Source organism: Saimiri boliviensis, chromosome 6 (assembly GCF_048565385.1).
Source record: "Saimiri boliviensis isolate mSaiBol1 chromosome 6, mSaiBol1.pri, whole genome shotgun sequence".
Classification (NCBI taxonomy): domain Eukaryota; kingdom Metazoa; phylum Chordata; class Mammalia; order Primates; family Cebidae; genus Saimiri; species Saimiri boliviensis.
Genome location: NC_133454.1, coordinates 61,568,535 through 61,591,180, shown reverse-complemented (window position 1 = coordinate 61,591,180; position 22,646 = coordinate 61,568,535). Strand labels below are relative to the sequence as shown.

General features: G+C 48.3%; 3 protein-coding genes across 9 annotated transcripts in view; 1 reads left to right on the top strand and 2 right to left on the bottom strand.

Moving 5' to 3' along the window:
• Positions 1–1,847: 1,847 nt before the first annotated feature.
• On the bottom strand, positions 1,848–11,730 carry FOXRED1 (FAD dependent oxidoreductase domain containing 1). Of its 5 annotated transcripts, none has more exons than XM_074400834.1 (11): positions 11,520–11,730; positions 8,470–8,690; positions 7,056–7,166; positions 6,672–6,790; positions 5,114–5,208; positions 4,708–4,809; positions 4,265–4,341; positions 3,912–4,072; positions 3,418–3,547; positions 2,793–2,897; positions 1,848–2,537 (listed from the first exon to the last, which is right to left on the bottom strand). In XM_074400834.1, exons 1-11 carry the CDS (start codon positions 11,728–11,730, stop codon positions 2,283–2,285), a joined length of 1,587 nt encoding a protein of 528 aa, XP_074256935.1. In that variant the 3' UTR covers positions 1,848–2,282. The 5 variants fall into 5 exon arrangements, with proteins under 5 accessions (XP_074256935.1, XP_003923576.1, XP_074256937.1 ...); XM_003923527.4 differs by lacking the exon at positions 11,520–11,730 and adding an exon at positions 11,223–11,393; XM_074400836.1 differs by lacking the exon at positions 11,520–11,730 and adding an exon at positions 11,223–11,385 and having other exon boundaries at positions 5,114–5,204.
• On the top strand, positions 11,711–17,830 carry SRPRA (SRP receptor subunit alpha). 2 transcript variants are annotated; one of them, XM_003923525.4, is made up of 14 exons: positions 11,711–11,827; positions 12,429–12,512; positions 12,806–12,969; positions 13,170–13,330; positions 13,598–13,757; positions 13,891–14,044; positions 14,247–14,338; positions 14,446–14,564; positions 14,703–14,789; positions 15,342–15,514; positions 15,610–15,823; positions 16,228–16,391; positions 16,483–16,581; positions 16,728–17,830. In XM_003923525.4, the coding sequence occupies exons 1-14, from the start codon at positions 11,711–11,713 to the stop codon at positions 16,854–16,856; spliced, it is 1,917 nt and encodes a 638-aa protein (XP_003923574.1). In that variant the 3' UTR covers positions 16,857–17,830. The 2 variants fall into 2 exon arrangements, with proteins under 2 accessions (XP_003923574.1, XP_010332681.1); XM_010334379.3 differs by having other exon boundaries at positions 13,595–13,757.
• A 284-nt stretch (positions 17,831–18,114) lies between these two features.
• FAM118B (family with sequence similarity 118 member B) overlaps positions 18,115–22,646 on the bottom strand; it is a 48,621-nt gene continuing 44,089 nt past the window's right edge. The window contains exons 7-8 of one of the 2 annotated variants that reach the window (XM_039470527.2): positions 19,277–19,333; positions 18,115–18,641 (exon numbers count right to left, since the gene is read on the bottom strand). In XM_039470527.2, coding sequence (XP_039326461.1) covers positions 18,628–18,641; positions 19,277–19,333 — 71 coding nt within the window. In that variant the 3' untranslated portion in view covers positions 18,115–18,627. Of the gene's footprint in view, positions 18,642–19,276; positions 19,337–22,646 lie in introns of both variants that reach the window. The other variant, XM_039470526.2, reaches the window with a different exon arrangement.

The following is a 22,646-nucleotide window of genomic DNA, read 5'->3' as shown; positions in this document are numbered from 1 at the left end:
GGGTGGTGCCATGCTGTTCCATGATGTTCACGTCTCTATCTACAGCACACATCATCTTCCAAGGACCATGCCAATCAGCCCAACTCCCTGTTTGAGGGACGCCCTTACAGGTACCCCTCATTCACCACGTACCAGACTGCATCGCTCACTGGTCCTCACTCTGCTCCTCCCTGGTGTTCCTCATCTCAGGGAGAGGCAGTACCTCCATCCAGAAACCTGGCCATCCGACTTGCCCCACTTCTTGTTACTGGCATCCCTCTGATTCTTGTCGTGATGGTTCAGGTACCCAGTGTCTCTGCCATGTGGACTGCAACCACAGCCTCCATGTGGCCTGCTTGCTGCCTGCCTTGACATCCTCATCTGCTCTCTACAAGGTCATCCAGGTGACTCTTCTAAAAGGAAAATCTGATCAGGTTGCTCCCCTGTTTAAAACCCCTCAGTGGCCCCCTGCCCATAGGATAAAAATCCAAGCTCCTTTGTGTGGCTCGCCAGGCTCTGGTTCCTCTTCTTGTACTCCGCGATCCAGGCAGAAAGTCACACTGAATCCTGCTGCGGTCTGAATGTCGGTGTCCTCCCTAACACCCAATGTGATAGTGTTAAGAGGTGGGGCTTTTGGGGAAGTGATTAAGTCATGAACATAACTCTGCCCTCCTGAAAGGAAATGTCCTTGGAAGAGGTTGAAAGAAGCTGCCTTACCCTTTCTGCCATGTGAGGATGCAGTGAGAAAGCACCATCTTTGAAGCAGACAGCAGGCTTTTACTAGATATTGAATCTGCTGGTGACTTGATCTTAGACTTCCCAGCTTCTAGAACTGTGAGCTATGTATTTCTATTGTGTGTAAATCTTATTCTTGCTTCTGGGCCTTTACATATGGTGTGCCCTCAGCCTGGATCTTTCCTTGGCCACCTTGCATTCACTTCACTAAATGCCCATCCCTTAGGTTTAGCTGAGGTCAATTTCCCTGGAGGAGCTTCATGGAGAAACACCCTTGCTACCCTCCTACTCCCACCCTGGGTGAGGTGTCTGTGTCTTGTGCTTATGCTAGCACTGTGGGGGTTACACTGAATCTGACTTCAGGGTGAGGGGCTAGGAGGGGCAGGACATAGCTATAAAAGTTCCAGCAAAGACACGACTATGTTTTGCTTGCTGGTGTACCTCAACATGTAGACCCTTAGCCTGGCCAGCAGTTGGGCTGAATAAGTGTTGGTAGAATAGATGGACAAAACCATCCCTCTTCTTTACAACCAAACTCCCTGCAGGACCTCAGGAATGCGGGGCACTTGCTTACAAGCAAGATGCCTACCACCTGGGATCTAAGAGAGCTCCTGGACTGTCTACCATCTTGGAGCCTGTGGAGGCTTGCTGGGAACAAGAAGGCTGTGGTCCAAGGCCAGTTTTGCAGCTTTAAGTGGGGTTTCCAGAACCAAAGGGGGCACACAGCTCTTCTTAAAGTTGAGTGTTTATGCCTGGGATGAAACTGAATTCTATTTGGGCAAGAGATGTGCTCTTGTATTCAAAGCAAAGAACCACACAGTGACTCCTGCTGGTACACCAAACAAAACCAGAGTAACCTGGGGAAAAGTAACTTGGGTTCATGGAAACAGTGGCATGATTTACGTCGAATTCCCAATCTTCCTGCTGAGACCACAGACACAGAACCTGTGTGATACTGTACCCCTCAAGAATATGAACTAATGAAAGGTGGACTTGTGCTTTTTTTTTTTTAAAAAAAGGTTTTTTTAAGAGTTCTCAGAAAGAAAAAAAAAGCTCCTCATCTGGTGTAAGGCTAGTGGGGTACTTCAAAAGCTCCTGCTGTATGATGAAAAGAAGAGACAGAAGACTGGAGGGAGGGAGTTAATTACATGTATTGACTGATGGATAGGGTAAAGAGACAACCAATAAACCTGAGCCAGGCTGCCCCAGAATGCTCCCCTGCCAGGGCTCTATCTGCTGAGGGTCAGAGGCAGTGTTTTCTGGTCAGTGCCAGGATGGAGCCAGTCCTGGGCCAGGGTGCCCAGGCCTCCAGCTGGATTTCCCTGGTGGATGACACCAGCATGGGCTACAGATCAGTCCTAGGATCCTGCTCATCACTCACTGTTGGCCTGGGCCTCAGTGCCTGTGCCTGCCCAGCCATGAAGGGGCAATGGCCTGCCTGACAGGAGAGTGGGGAAAGGGAGAAGGCCCGGCACGGTGCTGGGGAAGACTGGAACAGAAAAAGAAGAAAGAAGGCCGTGAACACGGCCAGGATGCAAGCCAGTGGGGCCGGTGCAGAGCGCACATGCTCAGATGATGTTGTCCTCCTGGATCTTCTCTCCCAAGTAAAAGCGGCTGAAGAGGAAGGGGTCCAGGTTGATGGTCTGGCAGCGGCCCTCCAGTATCATCTCTGCCACAGCTCGTCCCACACCAGGGGCCTGCTGGAGCCCATGACCGCTGAAGCCAGTAGCAAAGAACATGTTGACAACTAGTGGATGGGGGCCCAGCACACCATTCTGGTCAAAGGTGTTGTAGTCGTAATAGCCGGCCCAGGCGTTCTGAACCTGTACATGCACAAAATGCTGGGTTCTCAGGAAGGCTGCAGCCACGCTCCATCCACTCATCAGGGGTCAGCACAAAGTACCCTCTACCCACTGCTAAGGGGTCCATGGGATGGGATGGGTCCCACAGATTCTTCAGCAACTGTGACGCAGAGGGATTAAGGCAGTGGACAGGTCCAAGGGAACCAATATGCTCCACTGTCACCTGTCCCATCCAATGTCCAAAAATAAAAAGGAAAACCAGCCCCTGCCGGTTACCTTCAGAGTCTCAAAAGCTGGGACCCTCTGAGCCAAATGGGGCCACACCTTGTCCTGGAAGAAATCATTGTCCACTTCCAGGTTCCCTGGGTCCGGTTCTTCCTCCTGGGGTGAGAGGTGGAGACAAGGCTTACACTGCCTAAGACACGACAGACCCAGACTTGTTTAACAATCCCTTTGTAGGTAGAGAATGGGGAGAAATGGTCCCAGTTCAAATCTGGAGGGGGCTGCAACATCAATTAACATAGCACACAGACCCCAAAAAAGCCGGATTTGTTTTTGAAACGGTGTTTCACTCGTCGCCCAGGCTGGAGTACAATGGCGTGATCTTGGCTCACTGCAACCTCTGCTTCCTGGGTTTAGGTGATTCTCCTGCCTCAACCTCCTGAGTAGCTGGGATTACAGGCACGCACTGGCACTGCCACCAGGCCCAGCTAATTTTTGTATTTTTAGGAGTCAGGGTTTTGCCATGTTGGCCAGGCTGGTCTCAAACTCCTGACCTCAGGTGATCCACCCGCCTTGGCCTCCCAAAGTGCTGAGATTACAGGCATGAGCCACCACCTGAGTCTTTTGCGACAATTATTTGATGTCTCCTTGCCGGCATGTCCCACCCCACTCAGCTTACCTCAGTGGGGCTACGGCCACCCAGGTAGTTGCCACCTAATCCTTCCCGGCGGAAATAGGTTCCACTAGTGTCTGCAACGAGTGGACTCTCCAAGCCTGGTCCCTGGGGGCAATGCCACACATACACATACCTGCGATAACCACTGTGGTTACGAACTGCAAAAACAGCATGGCCGGCAACCCTCCCCAACCACACACATACACACACACACACACACACACACACACACACACACACGGCCGGCAACCCTCCCCAACCCTGTATGTACACACAGACACACAGACACACACACACACACACACACACACACGGCTGGCAACCCTCCCCAACCCCATGTACACACACACACATACACACACACACAGAGACACGGCCGGCAACCCTCCCCAACCCCGTACACACACACACACACACACACACACACACACACATCTAACTTTGATGTCATTTTTCTTTATCTCACCAAACTCCTCAGCTGCCCAGAGGGCAGTTACCTTTTCCTCGGCTCCACAGGTAGCTTGGTGCCCTGCAGGGTGTTAGGCGGCCCCTTCCCAATACCAGCCAGTGCTGCGATATGCGAAGACCAGGCTCCGGCTGCATTGATCACTAAGGCGCATTCCACAGGCTGGTATTCCAGGCTGTTGTCCATCTTCACCTGCAGGCACCAGAGGGTGAGGGGTGGGAAGGCCTGAACCACATACCAGGCACCCTGAGAGATGCACTGCTTCCTGAGCCTCAGTTTCCTCAGACTGGAAAGTGGGTCAAAGAAGACCAAAGCAAGGAGGGTCACTCACTACCTTTCCCCTCCCTCCATTTTGGTAAGGACACCACCAGACTAGAGACTTACGTGGACTTCATAGATCCTTTTCATTTTCACCTCTTTCTCATTTTTGGTCAACATGAGGTTAGATGAAGAGACAAAACCTGCAGAGAAGAAAATGAAAAATAGGTCTTGGAGGCCCCGAAGAGGAAGGAAATGGGGATTTCACTGGTTTCTTAAGGAAAGAAAGCTGGAAGGATGGGAGCTTTCCCACAGATACTGAAGCGAACAGAGATGAAGGAACTGGCATGAGCTTGGCCACACTCTGATAGGACAGTGCTGAGGTGAAATCATCAAGCAGATCACAAGTCACAACACCGCTCAGTGAGGAGCTTGGGTCAGGATGCCTAGGACCTGCCCACAGGGGAGACCCCTTTCCCTCTCCAGCTCTTGCTTAGCCTGTGAGTGAGAAGAGAAGACCTCGTCGAGGCCTATGCCCCGGTTGCTAGAGGAAACAAGCTCAGACTCACGTGTCACCTCTCCCTGGCAGAAAAGGACTCCCATGGACTCGACCTTTCGCCGAAGCCCCTGGAGCAGACACCAGGGGTCAAACCAACCTTCGTCCTCCATCCCTGTGATAAGAAAAAGAGAACTCACAAAGAGGGATGAAGTCTCCTGCTCTCTGATTGTATTTCCTGTGCCCCCAACCCCTCTCTAGGGCTTGTAAGCCGGGGAAGGTCTTCTTGACCAACTGAACCACAGACACAAAGCCTGCTGAAGGACAGAGACCTAGCGCGGCCCAGGGTAGTCCCCGTTACACAGGAGGGAAGTGTTCTTCCTTCAGCTTGGCTCTGGGGCACTGAGACTCCCAACCTGTAGTACCCCTTAGTCTCTATCTTCAGGAAAAAAGCTGTCCCCTCTGCAAGCAAGTCTCACCATAGGACGCCAAAGCCACTCCCTCTGTGTTTATCCAGGGAAACTTGTTCCGAAGCTGATCAGGAGACATCAGACAAACTTTGGCTCCCTCCTGCCTGAGACAAATGTGTGGGTTGGTGTATGTGTGGAGAGGGGAGTGTGCAGAGGGGTGAAGTATGAACCCCAACTCCACAAATGGGAAGTCCAGCTCACTCATGCCACTTCTTTAACCCAAATGCCCCTATTTTTCCTCATTGCCTACTGGCCGAAGACCAAGCCTCCTAGTCAGGCTCTTTAGCTTATGATTATCTTTTCTTCCCTACACCCTCTTCATCTCCCGACCTCCCTTCAGCACACAGAGCTTCCTATCCTGGTCTATTCCATGACTTTTTTTTTTTTTTTTTAATTGAGTCTGGCTCTGTTGCCCAGGTTGGTGTGCAGTGGTGCCATCTTGGCTCACTGCAACCTCCTCCTCCCAGGTTCAAGTGATTCTCCTACCTCAGCCTCTTGAGTAGCTGGGATTACAGGCACGTGCCACCACACTCAGCTAATTTTAGCATTTTTAGTAGAGACAGGGTTTCACCATGTTGGCCAGGCTGGTCTCAAACTCCTGACCTCAGGTGATCCACCTGCCTCGACCTCCTAAAGTGCTGGGATTACAGGCATGAGACACTGCACCCAGCTTATTCCATGAACTTTCATGACAAGGTGGTAACTTGTTCCCTCCACTCCTGCCTAGTTCCACTTCCTCTCCACTCCTTGCACAATCCTGTTCATGAGCACAGGTATCTCCTCTGGGACACTGTCCCCCAAAGGCAGCTTGGCAGAGGCACCAACAGAACACTCACAAGCCAGACTACTGGCTTCGAATAAAATCCCACTGCCACCACTAACTGGCGCCTCATGTTTCCTCATATGTATAGTGGTGATGTTCTGATGATTAGAGTTAATATCTGTACAGCATTTAGGATATTAATTGATGTCACTGTGAGACTTGGGTGTTTGCTAAATAAACATAAAAATAAAGCCTCTGGCCACACTGCATCACAAAGATGCCCACCCTCACCTGATTATGAGAATCATTTAGAGCAGGGGTTGCCAAATCTGAACTGCTACCTGTTTTCGTAAATGAGCCACACTCCTTCATTTCTGCTTTTGTCTATGGCTGCTTTCATGCTGTGATAGCAGAGTGGGTGCAATGAAGGCCAGCAAAACCTAAAATATTTACTATCTGGCCCTTTACAGAAAAAGTTTGCTAACTCCTAAGGTTCTTGTTAAAAACCCAGACTTGTGGGATTCTTCCCTAGAGATTCTGGCTTATTAGGTCTGGGGTGTATTCCAGGTGGTTTTCATGATCTGATAAACTAGGAAGCACCTGGCAGTGTTTTGTCCATATTAGTAGTATGGCACTCCCACGGGGTTCTGCAGGTCTGTGTGTGTATTTTCTTCCTGACACGCTGAGCTCCTCGACTGCAAGGATCTGTCTTATCAACTCCACCTTCTCAGTTCCTAACCTGATACAGGAGTCACCAAACACCTTTGGCCACAAAGCAGCTGAGAGGCTGTTCCAGGTACCCACCTCTGCACTTTCACGTTGTTCTCCATGGCTGCAGCATTCTTTTCTGAAGCCAGCCAGAGGTAGCCTAAGGGGTTGAACTGGAGATCCAGGGGAGGGGCATCGACCACAGCCAGGTGCTCCTGTGTGCAGAGAGAGGCTCCTGAAAGAGGCTGACTTAAGGACGCCAGGGAGAGTTTTCCTGCCTTCTTCCCCCACAGCTCCTGGGGCTCAGTGCCCCAGACCTTGAGGCACCACCACTAGGAGGAAAGGCCAGCGCCCCCACTCCTAATTGCCTGACCCATTCCTGCTCGCTGACTACCTTGCTAGCTGAGCTGCTCCTCCCTCTGGGCTAAAGGAGGGGTTACCAGCCCAACATCCCCAAATCCCAAATATCATTGCACCTACATTGATGTTCCGTAGAAAGCTGGCTGAAAAGAGGGAGAGATGGATGTTCTCAGGCAATGAGAACTGCTGATGAATCCCACCCAGTGAGAGTGCACTGGAGGCCCGTGAATACTGTGGAAAAACAAGAAACATTGAGGTAGACCAGTACCCTATCACATGTGATCAGAGCACTGCAATGAAAGATTCGAGCTACACACCCAAAGTTTAAGGGGAGTCCTATTTGCAAGTCTGTAATCTAAGAGGAGTTGAAGTGCACAGACCCATGTGTAAGTCAACTTGAAGACAACAGTGTTTAAAATCGGATGTGCAGAGCAGAGAGGGTCAGTCATCTGGAAAGAGCTGACACAGTGGTACAAAATGGTAACGGTCTGGAAGGAAGTCCAAGGGCAGGGAACTAACATTTGACCTACCATTTGGAAAATGAAAGGTTATGATTGATGTAGAGTAGCAAGGCTTGTAGCTAGCTGGCAATGCAAACAGGAACATCCAAAGTGCAAAAGCCAGCCAGGTGGTGGCTCATGCCTGTAATCCCAGCACTTTGGGAGGCCGAGGTGGGTGGATTGCTTGAACTCAGGAATCTGAGACCAGCCTGGGCAACATGGCAAAAACCCATCACTACAAAAAATACTGAAATTATCCAGGTATGGTGGTGCACGCCTGTGGTCCCAGCTACCTGAGAGGAGGACCACTTGAGCCTGAGAGGTGGAGGTTGCACTGCACTCCAGCCTGGGCAACAGAGCAAGACTCTGTCTCAAAATAAATAAACAAAATAAAATGCAAAAACCTCAGAAGTAATGGGGCCTAACGAAGCAACTTGAGGGCCAGGCATGGTGGCTCATGCCTGTTATCCCAGCACTTTGGGAGGCTGAGGTGGGCGGATCACTTGAGGTCAGGAGTTCAAGACCAGCCTAGGCAACACGGTGAAACCCTGTCTCTACTAAAAATACAAAAAATAGCTGGGCATCATGGTGTGTGCCTGTAATCTCAGCTACTTGGGAGGCTGAGGCAAGAGAATCACTTGAACCTCGGAGGCGGAAGTTGAAGTGAGCTGAGATCGTGCCACTGCACTCCAGCTTGGGTGACAGAGCAAGACTCTGTCTCAAGAAAAAAAAAAAAAAATTGAGACAATTATATCTTGAATGTAGGCTCTTGTGACCACAGCTGTGAGATCTCAAAAAATCCAGTATTGTGATATCTGCTTTCAAAAGCACAAACTTTATTGCCAAGCTTCCTGGTTTGACTGAGGAAGATCCTGGGACAATTTCTCAACAAGGTCCAAAGCACAATCTCTGCCCTCTGGATTCCCCGAGATTGAGGTCTTTCCCCTCCTCTCCTTCCCATCCCTAGAGTCCTTAAGAGAATTTGAGTCATCTTTTTTGCCCCACTCCTGACTCTGCCCTACCCCAGACCTCACCGTGAGGTCCCGTTCCACGACCAGCACCCGAAGAGCATCTCGCTGCTTCTCCAGCTTCTTCAGCCAATAGGCCACAGACAGGCCAAGTACCCCACCTCCTACGATCACCACATCCGAGTGGTCGGGGGGCAGGTGGCTGCGGTCATACAGTGGATGCAAGTCCGTTCCAGGCAGCCCTGACTGGATCTTCTTCTTAATCTCAGACAATATCTCCTCCCAGTCTGTGGGACGTAGTCAGGGTCAGAGGGCCATATGTTTCCTTCCCACATGGTGGGGGTGGGGGGAGGGGGATGGAGGAAGGGCATAGGAAAAAGTGGGCTAAACAGATATGAGTTGGCAGTCCCACTGTCATCGTGTCTCATAAGGTTACCTTGCACCCAATAGTATTGCCAGTTTTCTGAATGGTCCACATGCCATCAGTCTCTCTTTCCATGTACTATGCCAAGCACTGCAAGATTCAACTTCCTAAAATTAATTTTCCACATTTACCTCCTGCATAGACCTCTCCTGATTCCGACACACATACTCAACCACACTGTCATCCCCACTTGGATCTTCCAGGCCTCTGGACCAAGAGGCCCTGGCACACTCCAAGTCACAGTATCCTCTGAAGCATGGCACTTCTAAGTGGCACCTTATCCTGAATATCCATCACCACCACCAAACCTACATTTTTTTTTTTTTTTTAAAGATGGGGTTTCACCATCATGGCCAGGCTGGTCTTAAACTCCTGACCTCAAGTGATCCACCCACCTCAGCCTCCCAAAGTGCTAGGATTACATGCATGAGCCACTGCGCCCAGCCCTGAAACCTACATTTACATCCTATCTATAATCAAGTCCTGAGGACTGGCTTCCAAATAATTCCTCAATCTGTCCCCTTTCTTTCTCTGCCACCATCATCCTAGGCCAAGCCACTTATCACCTCTCAACTGGACAAATGCAAAAGCATCCTAACTGTTCCCACTCACCCCACCCCCTGCAGCAAACATTTTTACAATATAGCTAAAAAAGAAATTTCTTTTCTTTTCTTTTTGAGATGGAGTCTTGCTCTGTCGCCAGGCTGGAGTGCACTGGTGCAATCTTGGCTCACTGCAACCTCCACCTCCCAGGTTCAACCGATTCTCCTGCCTCAGCCACTCCAGGAGCTGGGATCACAGGTGTGCACCACCATGCCTGGCTAATTTTCGTATTTTTAGTAGAGACAGGGTTTCATCATGTTGGCCAAGATGGTCTTGATCTCTTGACCTCGTGATCCACCTGCTTCGGCCTCCCAAAGTGCTGGGATTACAGGCATGAGCCACTGTGCCTGGCCAGAAATTTCTTTTCAAAACACAAATTTAATCACAAATGCTCTCGCTTAAAATCCTCCAGTAGGTTTCCATTACTCTAAAGACCAAAGTCCAAAGCCTTAAACAGGGCCTGTAAGGTACTGCACCATCTGGCTCCTGTTCCTCTTGTCCTCCCCTACACTCTAGTCCCTTGAGTTCCTTGATGGCACCTTATTTCCTCCCACCACAGGGAACCTACACATGCCCTCTCTGCTTTGAAACTCTGTCCACTTCCTTGCCTAGTTAATTCCCTGCTCAAGAAAGCCTTTCTTGACCCTCTAGACCAGGTCAAACTCTACATGATCTCTTGGACACAATTGCAACTTTGAGTTTATGATTACATACTCTAAAATCCATGAGTGGGGAGGCTGTGTTTACCTTCACTCAATCTCCAGCCTCTCTCAACACCTGACATATTCTAAGTGCTCAGTAAGTACCTTAAAACCCTTTGCCATTTCATAGCTCACTCAAACCCTCCTCAGCAGCATTGGAATCCTTCTTTAGTCTGGCCTTAGCTTACCTGTCCACACTACATTTCATGTTTCTACTCGCACATCTATTTAGATGGCTTTTGCTAGTTCCTTGCATAAGAACAATATTTTTCTCCTAATCTGCACTCAGTTCTTCATAGACTGGAACACACACTTTTCTTAAGCCAGTAAACATCCTTCAAGGCTGATCTCAGTTCCCACCTGCTCCATGTACTTCTACAGTTATGCTAGCTAGCAGTGAGGGAATTTCGCTCTGTCACCCAGGCTGGAGTGCAATGGTGCGATCTTGGCTCACGGCAATCTTCGCCTTCCGGGTTCAAGCGATTCTCCTGCCTCAACCTCCCGAGTAGCTGGGATTACAGGAGCCCACCGCCACACCAAACGAATTTTTGTATATTTAGTAGAGGCGGTGTTCTACCCTGTTGGCCAGGCTGCTCGCGAACTCCTGATCTCAGGTGATCCACCCGCCTCGATCTCCCAGAGGGCTGGGATTACAAGCGTGAGCCACCGTGCCCTGCCTCTATCCAGTCTTGAACTGGTCTATTGTCTATTGAAATTTTCCCACTCTAGATAAACTCTAGCCCTCTTCCAGGATATTCACTGAATCCCGTCTTCTCTTCTCTTCCCTACTTCACCGCCACAGCACTACGAACACCATCGCGGGCAAGACTTAATGCTCATCTGTGCCACCTACGAATCAGTCTGACTGTAAGCCGAGGTGGAGAATAATGTGGGACATGCCACCTGAGAAGGATGGCCTTGGGAGCCATACACCTGCCCAGCCCCGACAAGCTCTGGTAGGCGAGCTTATCCCCTTCCCCAAGCCGACCCACTGTCCTGCCAGTGTGGGGCACGGTTCCATGTCCTGAAGGGCACACAGCCGGAGGTTGGGGGCACCCCAGATCCACACCCTCTGTCGTCCTCAACTTTACCCAGAGAAAAGCCTCCTCTAAGCGTGCCTCGCCTCCGGGTCAAGGGGCCCCGGCGCATGCCGAGCGACAGAACCCTCGGAAGCATGACCCTTCCAAGCGCGGACAGCCTGAGAGCTGCACAGCGGCCTCGCAATCAACCCAGCCGTCACCGCTGGGCGCCAAACGCCATTCAGACGAGCGCGCCAATTGGCCAGCGGCCCCTCCGGGATCCGCCCCCCCCGACGCTATAGGTGGCTATCTCCCCGTGACCTCTCCGGGAGCCCCACCCAGGCCCGCTCCCACCCACCATTGGCGGACCTTGTGATACGTCAGTCGTGCGCGCCCTCGGGCGGAGATGAGGAGGGCACCCGGCGTTCCGAGCGGAAGTGCGGTTGAGCTGGTTTCCGGGGCCGCTGGTGTGACGTGTCCAGCGCTTGGCGCAGCAGGAAGCGGCGGCGATCGCGGCCTGAGTTCCCGGCCCCGGCCCCAGCTCCTCTGCCGCTGCCGCCATGCTCGACTTCTTCACCATTTTCTCCAAGGGCGGGCTTGTGCTCTGGTGCTTCCAGGGCGTGAGCGACTCATGCACCGGGCCCGTTAACGCGTTGATTCGTTCTGTGCTGCTGCAGGTACCGCCCCCGCGGGATCAGAAGTCCAGGCTCTTCTTCCCTGACCTGGTCCACGGTCCCCTTAGACTCTGTTCCGCGCCTCCTCCCATCCTCCCCGCCCACCTCAAACTGGCCACTCACGCTTAACCCAGACTTCGCTTCGTTTGCCTGCCCCCTTCAGACTACCCCGCAACTTAGTGACGGTCCCCCTCTCTGGTGTCTGGACTCTAGCCGAATTCCGGTGTCTGGGATTTCCCTCCTCTCCCTCTGTTTACCCCCAGCAGCTTGTTTTTGTTGTTTCGAGGCTAGGTGAAATAACAGATGGGAAAACACCTTTGCAAAACTAAGTGGTGTATAGCCGCTAGTAATCTGATTGTTTATGTGACTGTTGCCCTTTTGGCTCCCATGTGTCTTCCTCTCCCCTACCTCTTTCCCCCAACTTGTTACCTTCTTTTCTTTCTGGTGGAATGTCAGAGAGAAGTGCCCCAGCATCCTCTTGTCCTGGGGACAGACTCGAATTTGGGGGAAATGTGTGGTTCTTTCCCAAAGGTAATCCAAACCCAGGGCCCAAACCTGGGTTTTCTGGGGATAGTCGGAACACTGAGACATACTCTTTCTCCAGGAGCGGGGCGGTAACAACTCCTTCACCCATGAGGCACTCACACTCAAGTATAAATTGGACAACCAGTTTGAGCTGGTGTTTGTGGTAAGTGGGGTGTTGTAGAGGGACAATGATTACATTCTTAGCATAGTCCTGATTATTAAGAGAACTCGGATTAATTGCAGCCGGTGTATATGATGATGTAACTCGGTAATCTAGAAAGGTAGATGGGAGGAAACAGCAGCTACTGGGCCCAGGCAGGGAGTTTGGCTGCCTCTCACGACAGGGAAACCAGCCAGGTGGCTGAACCTATCTCTGAAAGCCAGGGTTGAGTTGGCTTCTTTCCATTCTAGGCTGGCATGTAAGCAGATCTGTTGGCTTTGTTTTCTCCTAAACAGGTTGGTTTTCAAAAGATCCTGACACTGACATATGTAGACAAATTGATAGATGACGTGCACCGGCTGTTTCGGGACAAGTACCGCACAGAGATCCAACAGCAAAGTGCTTTAAGTTTATTGAATGGCACTTTTGATTTCAGAAATGACTTCCTGCGGCTCCTTCGGTGAGAGGCCTGCCTTCTCTAAATCAGTTTATTTCCATGATTTGATGAGGCTCAAGGGTGGTAAATGGGTGTGTTAAAAGACATTCCTAATTTGCTACCCAGTTCTCATTGTCCTCTTGGGTGTGGAAGTCCTTTCTCTGAACTGTTACTTTTCCTCCTGCACAAGGTAGAAAGGCAAACCATTCTGTTTTGTTGTTTAGCGAAGCAGAGGAGAGCAGTAAGATCCGTGCTCCCACTACCATGAAGAAATATGAAGATTCTGAAAAGGCCAAGAAACCTGCAAGGTCCATGATTGAGACACGGGGGGAAAAGCCCAAGGAAAAAGCAAAGAATAGCAAAAAAAAGGGGGCCAAGAAGGAAGGTGAGTTTGAGTTCTTTGGACATACTGGGACATGAAGGGCATTAACACGGTGCTAAGGACTCAGGTGGTCTTCCTTCCGTCATCGCTTGCCTCTTTCTCACTCAAATGGTCACCATCCTATACTCCCAAGGCCTTGTGAACCCTAAGATGTTTGGTCCAAATTTCCTTTGAGCTATTTGGAAGACTTTTCGCCATTGTCTAGTGGTTGGGATTGGTCTTTTTTTTTTTTTTTTTTTTTTTTTTTTCAGTTGAGTTTTTCTCCAGCAGGTTCTGATGGTCCTTTGGCTACCAGCAAAGCAGTTCCTGCAGAAAAGTCAGGTCTCCCAGTGGGTCCTGAGAACGGAGTAGAACTTTCCAAAGAGGAGCTGATCCGCAGGAAGCGAGAGGAGTTCATTCAGAAGCATGGGAGGGGTATGGAGAAGTCCAAGTGAGCACTGTTTCTCCAGTACTCTCAAAATACTCTTATCTAGACACGATGGGTGCGAGGGAGTTCTAATCTCTGGCTCATGTTTCCTTTCCTACTTCTCCACCATAACCCTTTGTCCTATAACCTGTTGCAGCAAGTCCACCAAGTCAGATGCTCCAAAGGAAAAGGGCAAAAAAGCACCCCGGGTGTGGGAACTGGGTGGCTCTGCTAACAAAGAAGTCTTGGATTATAGTACTCCCACCACCAATGGAACCCCTGAGGCTGCCTTGTCTGAGGACATCAACTTGGTAAGAGGCAACAGGGGTCAAAGTGAAGGTTATCTTTAATAAGAAATTGGAAGTGGAGAGCGGGAAGGTGATACCTGGGTTTGAGTGAGGCGTAAATTATACTTGGAGCTTCCTCAAATGTAAGAGAGAGAGCAATGTGGACTTCTTCCTCAGGGACCCTATTAGTGTTCCTGACCCCATCTCCTTTCCCCCTGTCTTCCAGATTCGAGGGACTGGGCCTGGGGGACAGCTTCAGGATCTGGACTGCAGCAGCTCTGATGATGAAGGGGCTGCTCAAAACTCCACCAAACCTAGGTAGGGAAATTTCAGTGGGGGAGGGTGCTATATGCATCTGCAGAACTGGTAAGATACAACTCCTGCCTACTGGCTTGATGTGTATTTGTGATCTCCTATCCCTGCAGTGCTACCAAGGGAACACTGGGTGGCATGTTTGGAATGCTGAAGGGCCTTGTGGGTTCAAAGAGCTTGAGTCGTGAAGACATGGAATCTGTGCTGGACAAGATGCGCGATCATCTCATTGGTAAGTTCTGAGGACAGGGCTGACTCATGTTCATAGGTAGGGGTAGTTGAGAGCAGAAACACCTAGTGTTTCTCACCTGTACCATAAAGACTGGTTATTGCTGACATAGAACTGACATACCCGTCCCCCTCTCCTCAGCTAAGAACGTGGCTGCAGACATTGCTGTCCAGCTCTGTGAATCCGTTGCCAACAAGTTGGAAGGGAAGGTGATGGGGACATTCAGCAGTAAGTACCTCCCTAAGCAAGAAAGTGCTTATGGGTACCAAGAGGTTAAGTGCATAGAGTTCCATTCTTATTAGGTATGTGACTTTTGGCAAATTCCTTAACCTCTATAACCTAGATTTTAAGGGTTATTGAGAGGATTAAATGAGTTAGTCCTTGTAATGTGCACCTGTTCTGGACTTCTGGGACAAAATGCTAGTACAGGCATTGATTGACTTACGACCTATGCAACTTACGACCATTCGACTTTACGACCACAATCGCCAGCCATGACTGCTCCGCGTCTTGCAGCGCAAACGTTGCACAGCTGGGTGTACGACAGTGCTGACCAGCTTCTGGCAGCACTACCATCTCCACGTGCACCATTTCAACGGTACATATAGCCTACTCAACTTAGGACCAAATCGTGTTATGACCGTTCCGTGGTCCTGACCGTGGTCGTAAGTCGAGCACTGCCTGTATTATCCTAGTCACCTTAGCCCAGAAAGGTGTTTGGCATTTTTGAGAGCCTTCCTTGGGTTTCACAGCTGCAACCTTCTCCACCTCCCCTTTCAGCGGTGACTTCCACAGTAAAGCAAGCCCTACAGGAGTCCCTGGTGCAGATTCTGCAGCCACAGCGTCGTGTAGACATGCTCCGGGACATCATGGATGCCCAGCGTCGCCAGCGCCCTTATGTCGTCACCTTCTGCGGCGTTAATGGAGTGGGGAAATCTACTAATCTTGCCAAGGTCAGTGCAGCTCCCCAGCCTGTCACTGATATTTCTGTATTTCTCATCTCTCAAAATCCTGGCTTTAGGTGACTTTTCTCACTTCTTTTTCACAGATTTCCTTCTGGTTGTTAGAGAATGGCTTCAGTGTCCTCATTGCTGCCTGTGACACATTTCGTGCCGGGGCTGTGGAGCAGCTGCGTACGCATACCCGGCGTTTGAGTGCCCTACACCCTCCTGAGAAGCATGCTGGCCGCACCATGGTGCAGTTGTTTGAAAAGGGCTATGGCAAGGATGCTGCTGGCATCGCCATGGAAGCCATTGCCTTTGGTACAGTGCATGGGAAGTTTGGGGGCTTATTTGGGGTCCCTTTTTCTCCTTGGATTCTCTGGGAACTTGGAGAGGATCAGGCTTGTGCTCCTACAGACTCGTTGCTCAATTACAGGAAAAAGATCAGTTACTTGCCATGCTCTGCTTTTGGGTAGTGTGTGTAGTGCAGGCAAAGCTAATATGCCACAACCAAAGAAACCTGAATTTGGTCACCTTTATCCTGTTGCCTTCCTTTTCCTGAGTATGTTTGGTGATGGCCAAGCATACAATCAAGTTTTTCTCACATTACCTTGGAACCAAATCCAGAGCCCAAGACCGTGAACAGGTAGACTTAATAGAGCCAAACTAGGACTTTTTGAGAGGGGCAGTCCAGGTGTTCAGAGTTGACCACTTTCTTTCTCTAGCACGTAACCAAGGCTTTGATGTGGTGCTGGTGGATACGGCGGGCCGCATGCAAGACAATGCCCCTCTGATGACTGCCCTGGCCAAACTCATTACTGTCAATACACCTGACTTGGTGCTGTTTGTAGGAGAAGCCTTAGTAGGCAATGAAGCCGTGGACCAGCTGGTGAGAGTGTGGGCCCAGTTCCTTTTACAACCTAATAAGCTTTGGTCAATTTACATGGTTTGTATACTTCTATCACCTTTCTTCTTTCCAGGTCAAGTTCAACAGAGCCTTGGCTGACCACTCTATGGCCCAAACACCTCGGCTCATTGATGGCATTGTTCTTACCAAATTTGATACCATTGATGACAAGGTAAACGTGAGACTGGAGGGTAGAATGGGCATCCTCCACAAAGGAGCTGAGGCTGCAAGGAAACCTTGGCTCCAGCGCTTCCTGTTCCGAAGAGGGTGAGTGAAAAGTGGGCTCGTGTCGATTGGCTGTCCTCTTTCTCCACTTAGGTGGGAGCTGCTATTTCTATGACGTACATCACAAGCAAACCCATCGTCTTTGTGGGCACCGGCCAGACCTACTGTGACCTACGCAGTCTCAATGCCAAGGCTGTGGTGGCTGCCCTCATGAAGGCTTAACGTGGCTCTTGCCCAATACCAAATCGCCGCTTTCCCCACAAGCCCTTCTTCCTGTATCAAGAATGTGCTTTAGAGTATGTGAGCAACTTGTCTTCAGTGTAGTGCAAAGGCAGAGTGAAGGGGCTTGTGGCTCCTTCTCATTCTACTCCCCGTTCAGCACAGCTGCCATCTGCAAGGAGGGCCTAATCATGTTACAATCATTGCCCACTGACCCTCACCCAGTGGGCCTCCCCCTTCCTACTCAGGCACCCCCTTCGCTCTGCCTACAGACTCAGTCTCATTACAGCTTTGACCAATGGTTGGAACCCAACACCAGAGCTTCGCTAATAATTAGTGTGGTCAAGAGCCATCTGAGCCTAATGAGACCCAGTTGCATTAGGTTAAGAGACTCTTCTAGAGCCAGCGCCAGGTCTTGAATAGCACCTCTCCCTAGGATACACAGCCTGCAGGTCCCTGGGACCTGGATGACACCCGCCTCACTGTGGCAGTGTATTGCCTGTTAATTGCTGCTAATTCTAATTCTGATGATGACTGCTACTCCATTGTTTACCCCAAAGCATCTGCTAGGCTGGAGTGATTTGTTACAAATGAGCAGATGAGTCCCTGCTTCCCTCAGAAATAAAGGAGCTGAGCTGCAGGGTTGCATTGGGTTTCTCAGCCTTCAAACTCTTCCCACTCCCAAAATCCAGAAGTAAGCGTTGCATGTTCCCCTTCCTGGGAGGAAACCAATTGTCAGAAGGGTGTATGTTGCCCCCTCCACCTCCCAACCTTCACTTCCTAAGCGGTCCTGGCTTTTCCTCATCACTCTCCTCTACAGTGCCTGGTAGACAAGTGCTACATTGAAGAATACAAACCTCTTGTTAAGACTCGTCCTGTAGCTTGGTATTACAGATGTGCTTTTAGTGCAATAAGGTGACGGCTGTCTGCCCAGAGAAATACATAATTTATATAAGAAAATAAATTTCATAAATAAATTCCCTTTTAGGTCTTGGAGTTCTTTTATACAGGATTCAAAACTAAAATTCCACAACACACTAACTATAGTTCTAGGGCTTATTTATGGTCAGAAGGACAAGACAGCAGAAGTTGGTAATATTCTAGGGAATCAGGTAAGTAAACAGTTGTCCTGAGAACGAGGTCAGTCCACCCCAAGGTGAAAGATCGGAACTTTTAAAATTTGAGTAATTAAAATTAAGCTTGTTATTAGTACCTTGATGCAAGAGAGTTTTCTACAGTGACTCTAAAAGTAGAGCCAGGGTCCTGGCAAGTAAATGAACAAGCTTTTAATACAGCTCAGTTACGTAAAATACTGTACACTGTAAAAGATCTAGAAAACTAGAGCTTCAAGTCATGTTTTTAAAAAAGCCATTAAGCTTAATTGAAAAACCAATTATAGAGTACAAAACTGCAACAAGAGCCACAGTGATTCCGTGGCATGTAGACCCCAAGTCCATGCAGAGCTGCAGCCAGTCAGTGGAGGTATCACATTAGTGTGCTGTGGACACAAGCATGTCCAGCCCAGGGAGTGGGTCAGGAGCTGCATTTGGGTCCTGCTGTCACTTGTATTCTTGAACAGGCAGCAGAATATCAAGAACCAGGTGGCATGAAGGATTACACTGGAACATTTCCTCCCGCTTCTACCCCACCCTTCAACCTCTGGCTATTGGTACTTTCTGGGAGCTGTGTTGGCTTCTTGTAAGTTTACTTGTTAAACACCGTCCATGGTAGGGCCTAACAGCTTGGTCTAACGCTGGTGATTTCTCTAGCTTGCTCATGTACTACAGCCTGTGGGGAGAAAGAAGAGAGAACAAAATGAAGTTTCACAAAACAGGTTTATGCATCGGAAGCTTCAGCTATTTAAGTCAATCCTAACCCTTCAGAAGGCAAGACAGGAGATTCTAGGAATCTTGTAATATATTTAAAATTTTGTTTTTTGGCACCCAGGCTCAAGTGCAGTGGCACAATCATAGCTCACTGTAGCCTTGAACTCCTGGGCTCAAGCAATTCTCTCACCTCAGCCTCCTGAGTAGCTGGGACTACAGACACACACCATCACACCTGGCAGTTAAAAAAATTTTTTTTTTGTGGAAATGGTGTCTCGCTATGATGCTCAGGCTGGTTTCAAACTCCTGGGCCCAAGCAGTCCTCCCACCTTGGCCTCCCAAGGTGCAGGGTTACAGGCCTGAGCCACCATACCCAGCAGCACTTTTTAAAAAAATTAACTGATCATTTCACTAGATTGTAATAGACTAGATAGGAAAAGATAGAATCCTTAATGGATAGGAGAGGAAAATTATTCTCTATAGTGTTTTTTTAAATTTGGCAATGTGAGGTCCAAAGTAACATTCTCTATAGTCTTAGCCAAGTCCTAGAAAGACTCTGCTACAGAGTGATTAATAGTAGAATAGGAAACAGTATACCTCTTATTTCACTGTGTGCTGCAGATGAGCCATTCAGCTGACCTTCTCTCACCATCCCTGCTAAATAGAGGACATCAACATCAGACATTAGACTGAAAAACTAAAACTATTAATAGCAAAAAGAAGGCTAAAGGGAGATGAGGATATATGGTCTGACTAAAAGGATGGCATTTAGAAATGAAACAGTCATTGGGAAGATAAGGAGGCAGAGAGGATAAACTGGAGTCTTTAGACTTGCGTTACCTAACCGGGAAGCAGTGAGTTTCCTTAGTGCACTACGATTGCTTGTAGACAAAACATTTTCCATATAGGCAACGTGTGTCTGCGGTCCCTAAGCAGTCTAGAGAGCCAAGTTTAGGTAAAAATTCAGTCCCAACAGAGACGGGCAAATGGCATGTGAATGAGCAAATTCAAATGGAAGAGTGAAAAGGAGCAGAATACTCCCACAGTATAAAACATGGTAGCACTAGCCATATGCAGCTACTTAGTTTCAAATTAAATTAAAAATTCCATTCCTCAGTCACACTAGCCACATTTCAAGTGTGCAGCAGCCTCATGTGGCTCCTGGCTATGACACTGGACAGTGAAGATTATACAATATTCTTATGACTGCAGAAAATTCTATTGGATAACACTGGTATAGATAATAGTTCAGAAAAAGTAAACAACACATGGAAGAAAATCATCATTAGACATATGGTCAATTAGAGCATGAACATGCATGTTACTCAAATATATAAATTGGTATTGCCCTTGTAGAAACAATTTAACAATATTTATCAGTCACTGAAATGTTCATGATGTTTGACCTGATTACACTGAGAACGCATCCCAAGGAAATTACTGGAAAAACTGAAGGGATACAGATGTATCTGGCATCTCTTAAGATGGTATAAAAAAAAAAAAAAAAAAAAAAAAAAGCCAGAAATGGCCTAACAGGAATAATTAGGTAAACTCTAACACCCATACTGGAATATAAAAATAAATTAAAATAGTGGTTATGAAGATAGAAATGTGGGAAAATGTACCATCCACTACTGAGTGAAAAGGACCAAAACTGTATACTTTGTTTACAACTATGAGAAAAATACATGGGGAAAACATCAGAAATGTACCAAGGCCAGGGACCGTGGCTCACACCTGTAATCCCAGAACTTTGGGAGGCTGAGGCGGGAGGGTTGTTTGAGCTTAGGAGACTGAGACCAGCCTGGGCAACATGGTAAAACCTCATCTCTACAAAAAAAAAATACAAAAATTAGCTGGGCATCGTGGTATGTGCCTTTAGCCTCAGCTAGTCAGGAGGCTGAGGTGGGAGGATTGCTTGACCCTGGGGAGGTCAAAGCTGTGATAAGCCATGACTGTGCCATTGCACTGCAGCCTGAGTGAAAGAGCAAGACCTTGTCTCAAAAAAAAAAAAAAAAACAAAAAAAAAACGCTGGGAGAGGTGACTTATGCCTGTAATCCCAGCACTTTGGGAGGCTGAGGCAGGCAGATCACCTGAGGTCAGAAGTTCAAGACTAGCCTGGCCAACATAGCAAAATCCCATCTCTACTAAAAATATAAAAAGCCAGGTGTGGTGGCCGGCGCCTGTAATCCCAGCTATTTGGAAGGCTGAGGTGGGAGAATCACTTGAACCCAGGAGGCGGAGGTTGCAGTAAGCCAAGATTGTGCCACTGCACTCCAGCCTGGGTGACAGAGCCAGACTGCCAAAAAAAAAAAAAAAGTAGCAAAACGACTGCTTGTATGGTAATGGATTATAAGGATTATTTTTCTTTGTCCCATGGCTTGATTTTTCCAAAATATGTGTAACTACATACTATAGAATCCTTTGAAGACAATTTCCACCATGTAAAAGTGAGTACACAGCATGATGCCAGGCACATAGCAAACACTCAGTGTAAAAAACAAAACAACAGCCAAAGAGACCTGTAACCTCTTATTAGTCTGTATCTACAGAGACTGAAAACGTTATGTAAGGGTGAAAGGTAAGATTGACTTGTTTCAAAATGAAAGTAGGTTTTAACTTGAAACTGTTGTACTACATTTCACATGACAAACTCAGCTGACCATTCTCATACAGCACTCTGGCCATGTTGAAAATCCTTGGTTTTCTTTAAAGACAGAGAACACCTTAATGACAGATACTTTGGGGAAAGCTTCCTACTCTGGTAGGAAGCCTACATAGCTGATAACAGAATCTGTGCCATTCCACAATAGCAGTTAAGGTTCCTCAGAGTAATCTTAGTGCACGAAGGAACCTTACTGCTTCTTTGTGAGGTAATGCAACAGTCTAAAGACATGTTTTGCTAAGATTTAGTGCAACACAAACAGTTATCCAGAGAGATTTTGCTGTTTTAAATTTTAGCATCTTTCCTCAGAATATAGAATCAAAGGAAATATGCAGAACTTGGATATGTATCTCTTGTTAACAAAAACAGAACATGTACCACAGAAAAGCCTACTCAAAGTCTCAAGTGTGGGCAAACAACAGCAGAAGAGTCTAGAACACTGCAGGACGCCAGAAAAACTCATCTCCAACAAAGAATAGTAAATAGTTTTCACAAAAGAGGCTTCTTCACATAGTGATGGCTTTTAAAAATCTTGTTCCATCAAAGCATAGCCATGGAAGAAGCTGTGTGATTTTTCATTACAGGAGAATTCTACCTGAAGTAATCTGATTAAGAATCTGGGGATGAATTGATTTGCACTTCTCCTGGGGATGACAGGAAAACTTTATGTTTATTAAATTACCTGTATGCTATTTATTTTAGAAACAGGGTCTTGCTTTATCGCCCAGGCTGTAGTGCAGTGATGGAATCATAGCTCACTGCAGACTCCAACTCCCGGGCTCAAGTGATCCTCCTGCCTCAGCCTCCCAAGCAACTAGACTACAGGTGTGTGCTACTACACCTGGCTAATTTTTTGCAGAGACAGGGTCTCGTTATGTTGCTGACACTGGTCTTGAACTCCTGACCTCAAGTGATCCTCCCACCTGGGGCTCCCAAAGTGTTGGGATTAGAGGCACCACACCAGGCCAAACTATCTGTACTTCTGCCCTCCTAAGATGCATTCAGGTTGACAATGAAAATACTTACATAAGTTTTCAGGAAATATTCTGTGTACAACAGCAGTTTTTTCAGAATTGGATGGATGATTCAGACTAACCATACTCTAGAGCCTGGCTTTATTCAATGTGAGGTTTTGAAAAAGAATTCTTCAGTTTAGCCGATACCAAAAATGTCTGTGTTTTGTGGAGTTACTGGGGATTTGCCTGCAGCTACTAATCATCTTGTTTTTTGGGGGGGTGGTGGGGGCGGGAGGGACACGTAGTCTCCCTCCATCACTGAGGCTGGAGAACAATGGCATGATC

Coding starts and splice junctions, on each gene's coding strand:
- SRPRA (XM_010334379.3), top strand. CDS start 11,711: ATGCTCGACTTCTTCACCATTTTCTCCAAGGGCGGGCTTGTGCTCTGG. Junction 13,758..13,890: donor AGGGGTATGGAGAAGTCCAA/GTGAGCACTGTT, acceptor AACCTGTTGCAG/CAAGTCCACCAAGTCAGATG. Junction 14,565..14,702: donor GATGCGCGATCATCTCATTG/GTAAGTTCTGAG, acceptor CCCTCTCCTCAG/CTAAGAACGTGGCTGCAGAC.
- FOXRED1 (XM_074400834.1), bottom strand. CDS start 11,730: ATGGTGAAGAAGTCGAGCATGGCGGCAGCGGCAGAGGAGCTGGGGCCG. Junction 4,073..4,264: donor AAAGGATCTATGAAGTCCAC/GTAAGTCTCTAG, acceptor TGGTGCCTGCAG/GTGAAGATGGACAACAGCCT. Junction 3,548..3,911: donor CCTGTGGAGCCGAGGAAAAG/GTAACTGCCCTC, acceptor TGGTTATCGCAG/GTATGTGTATGTGTGGCATT.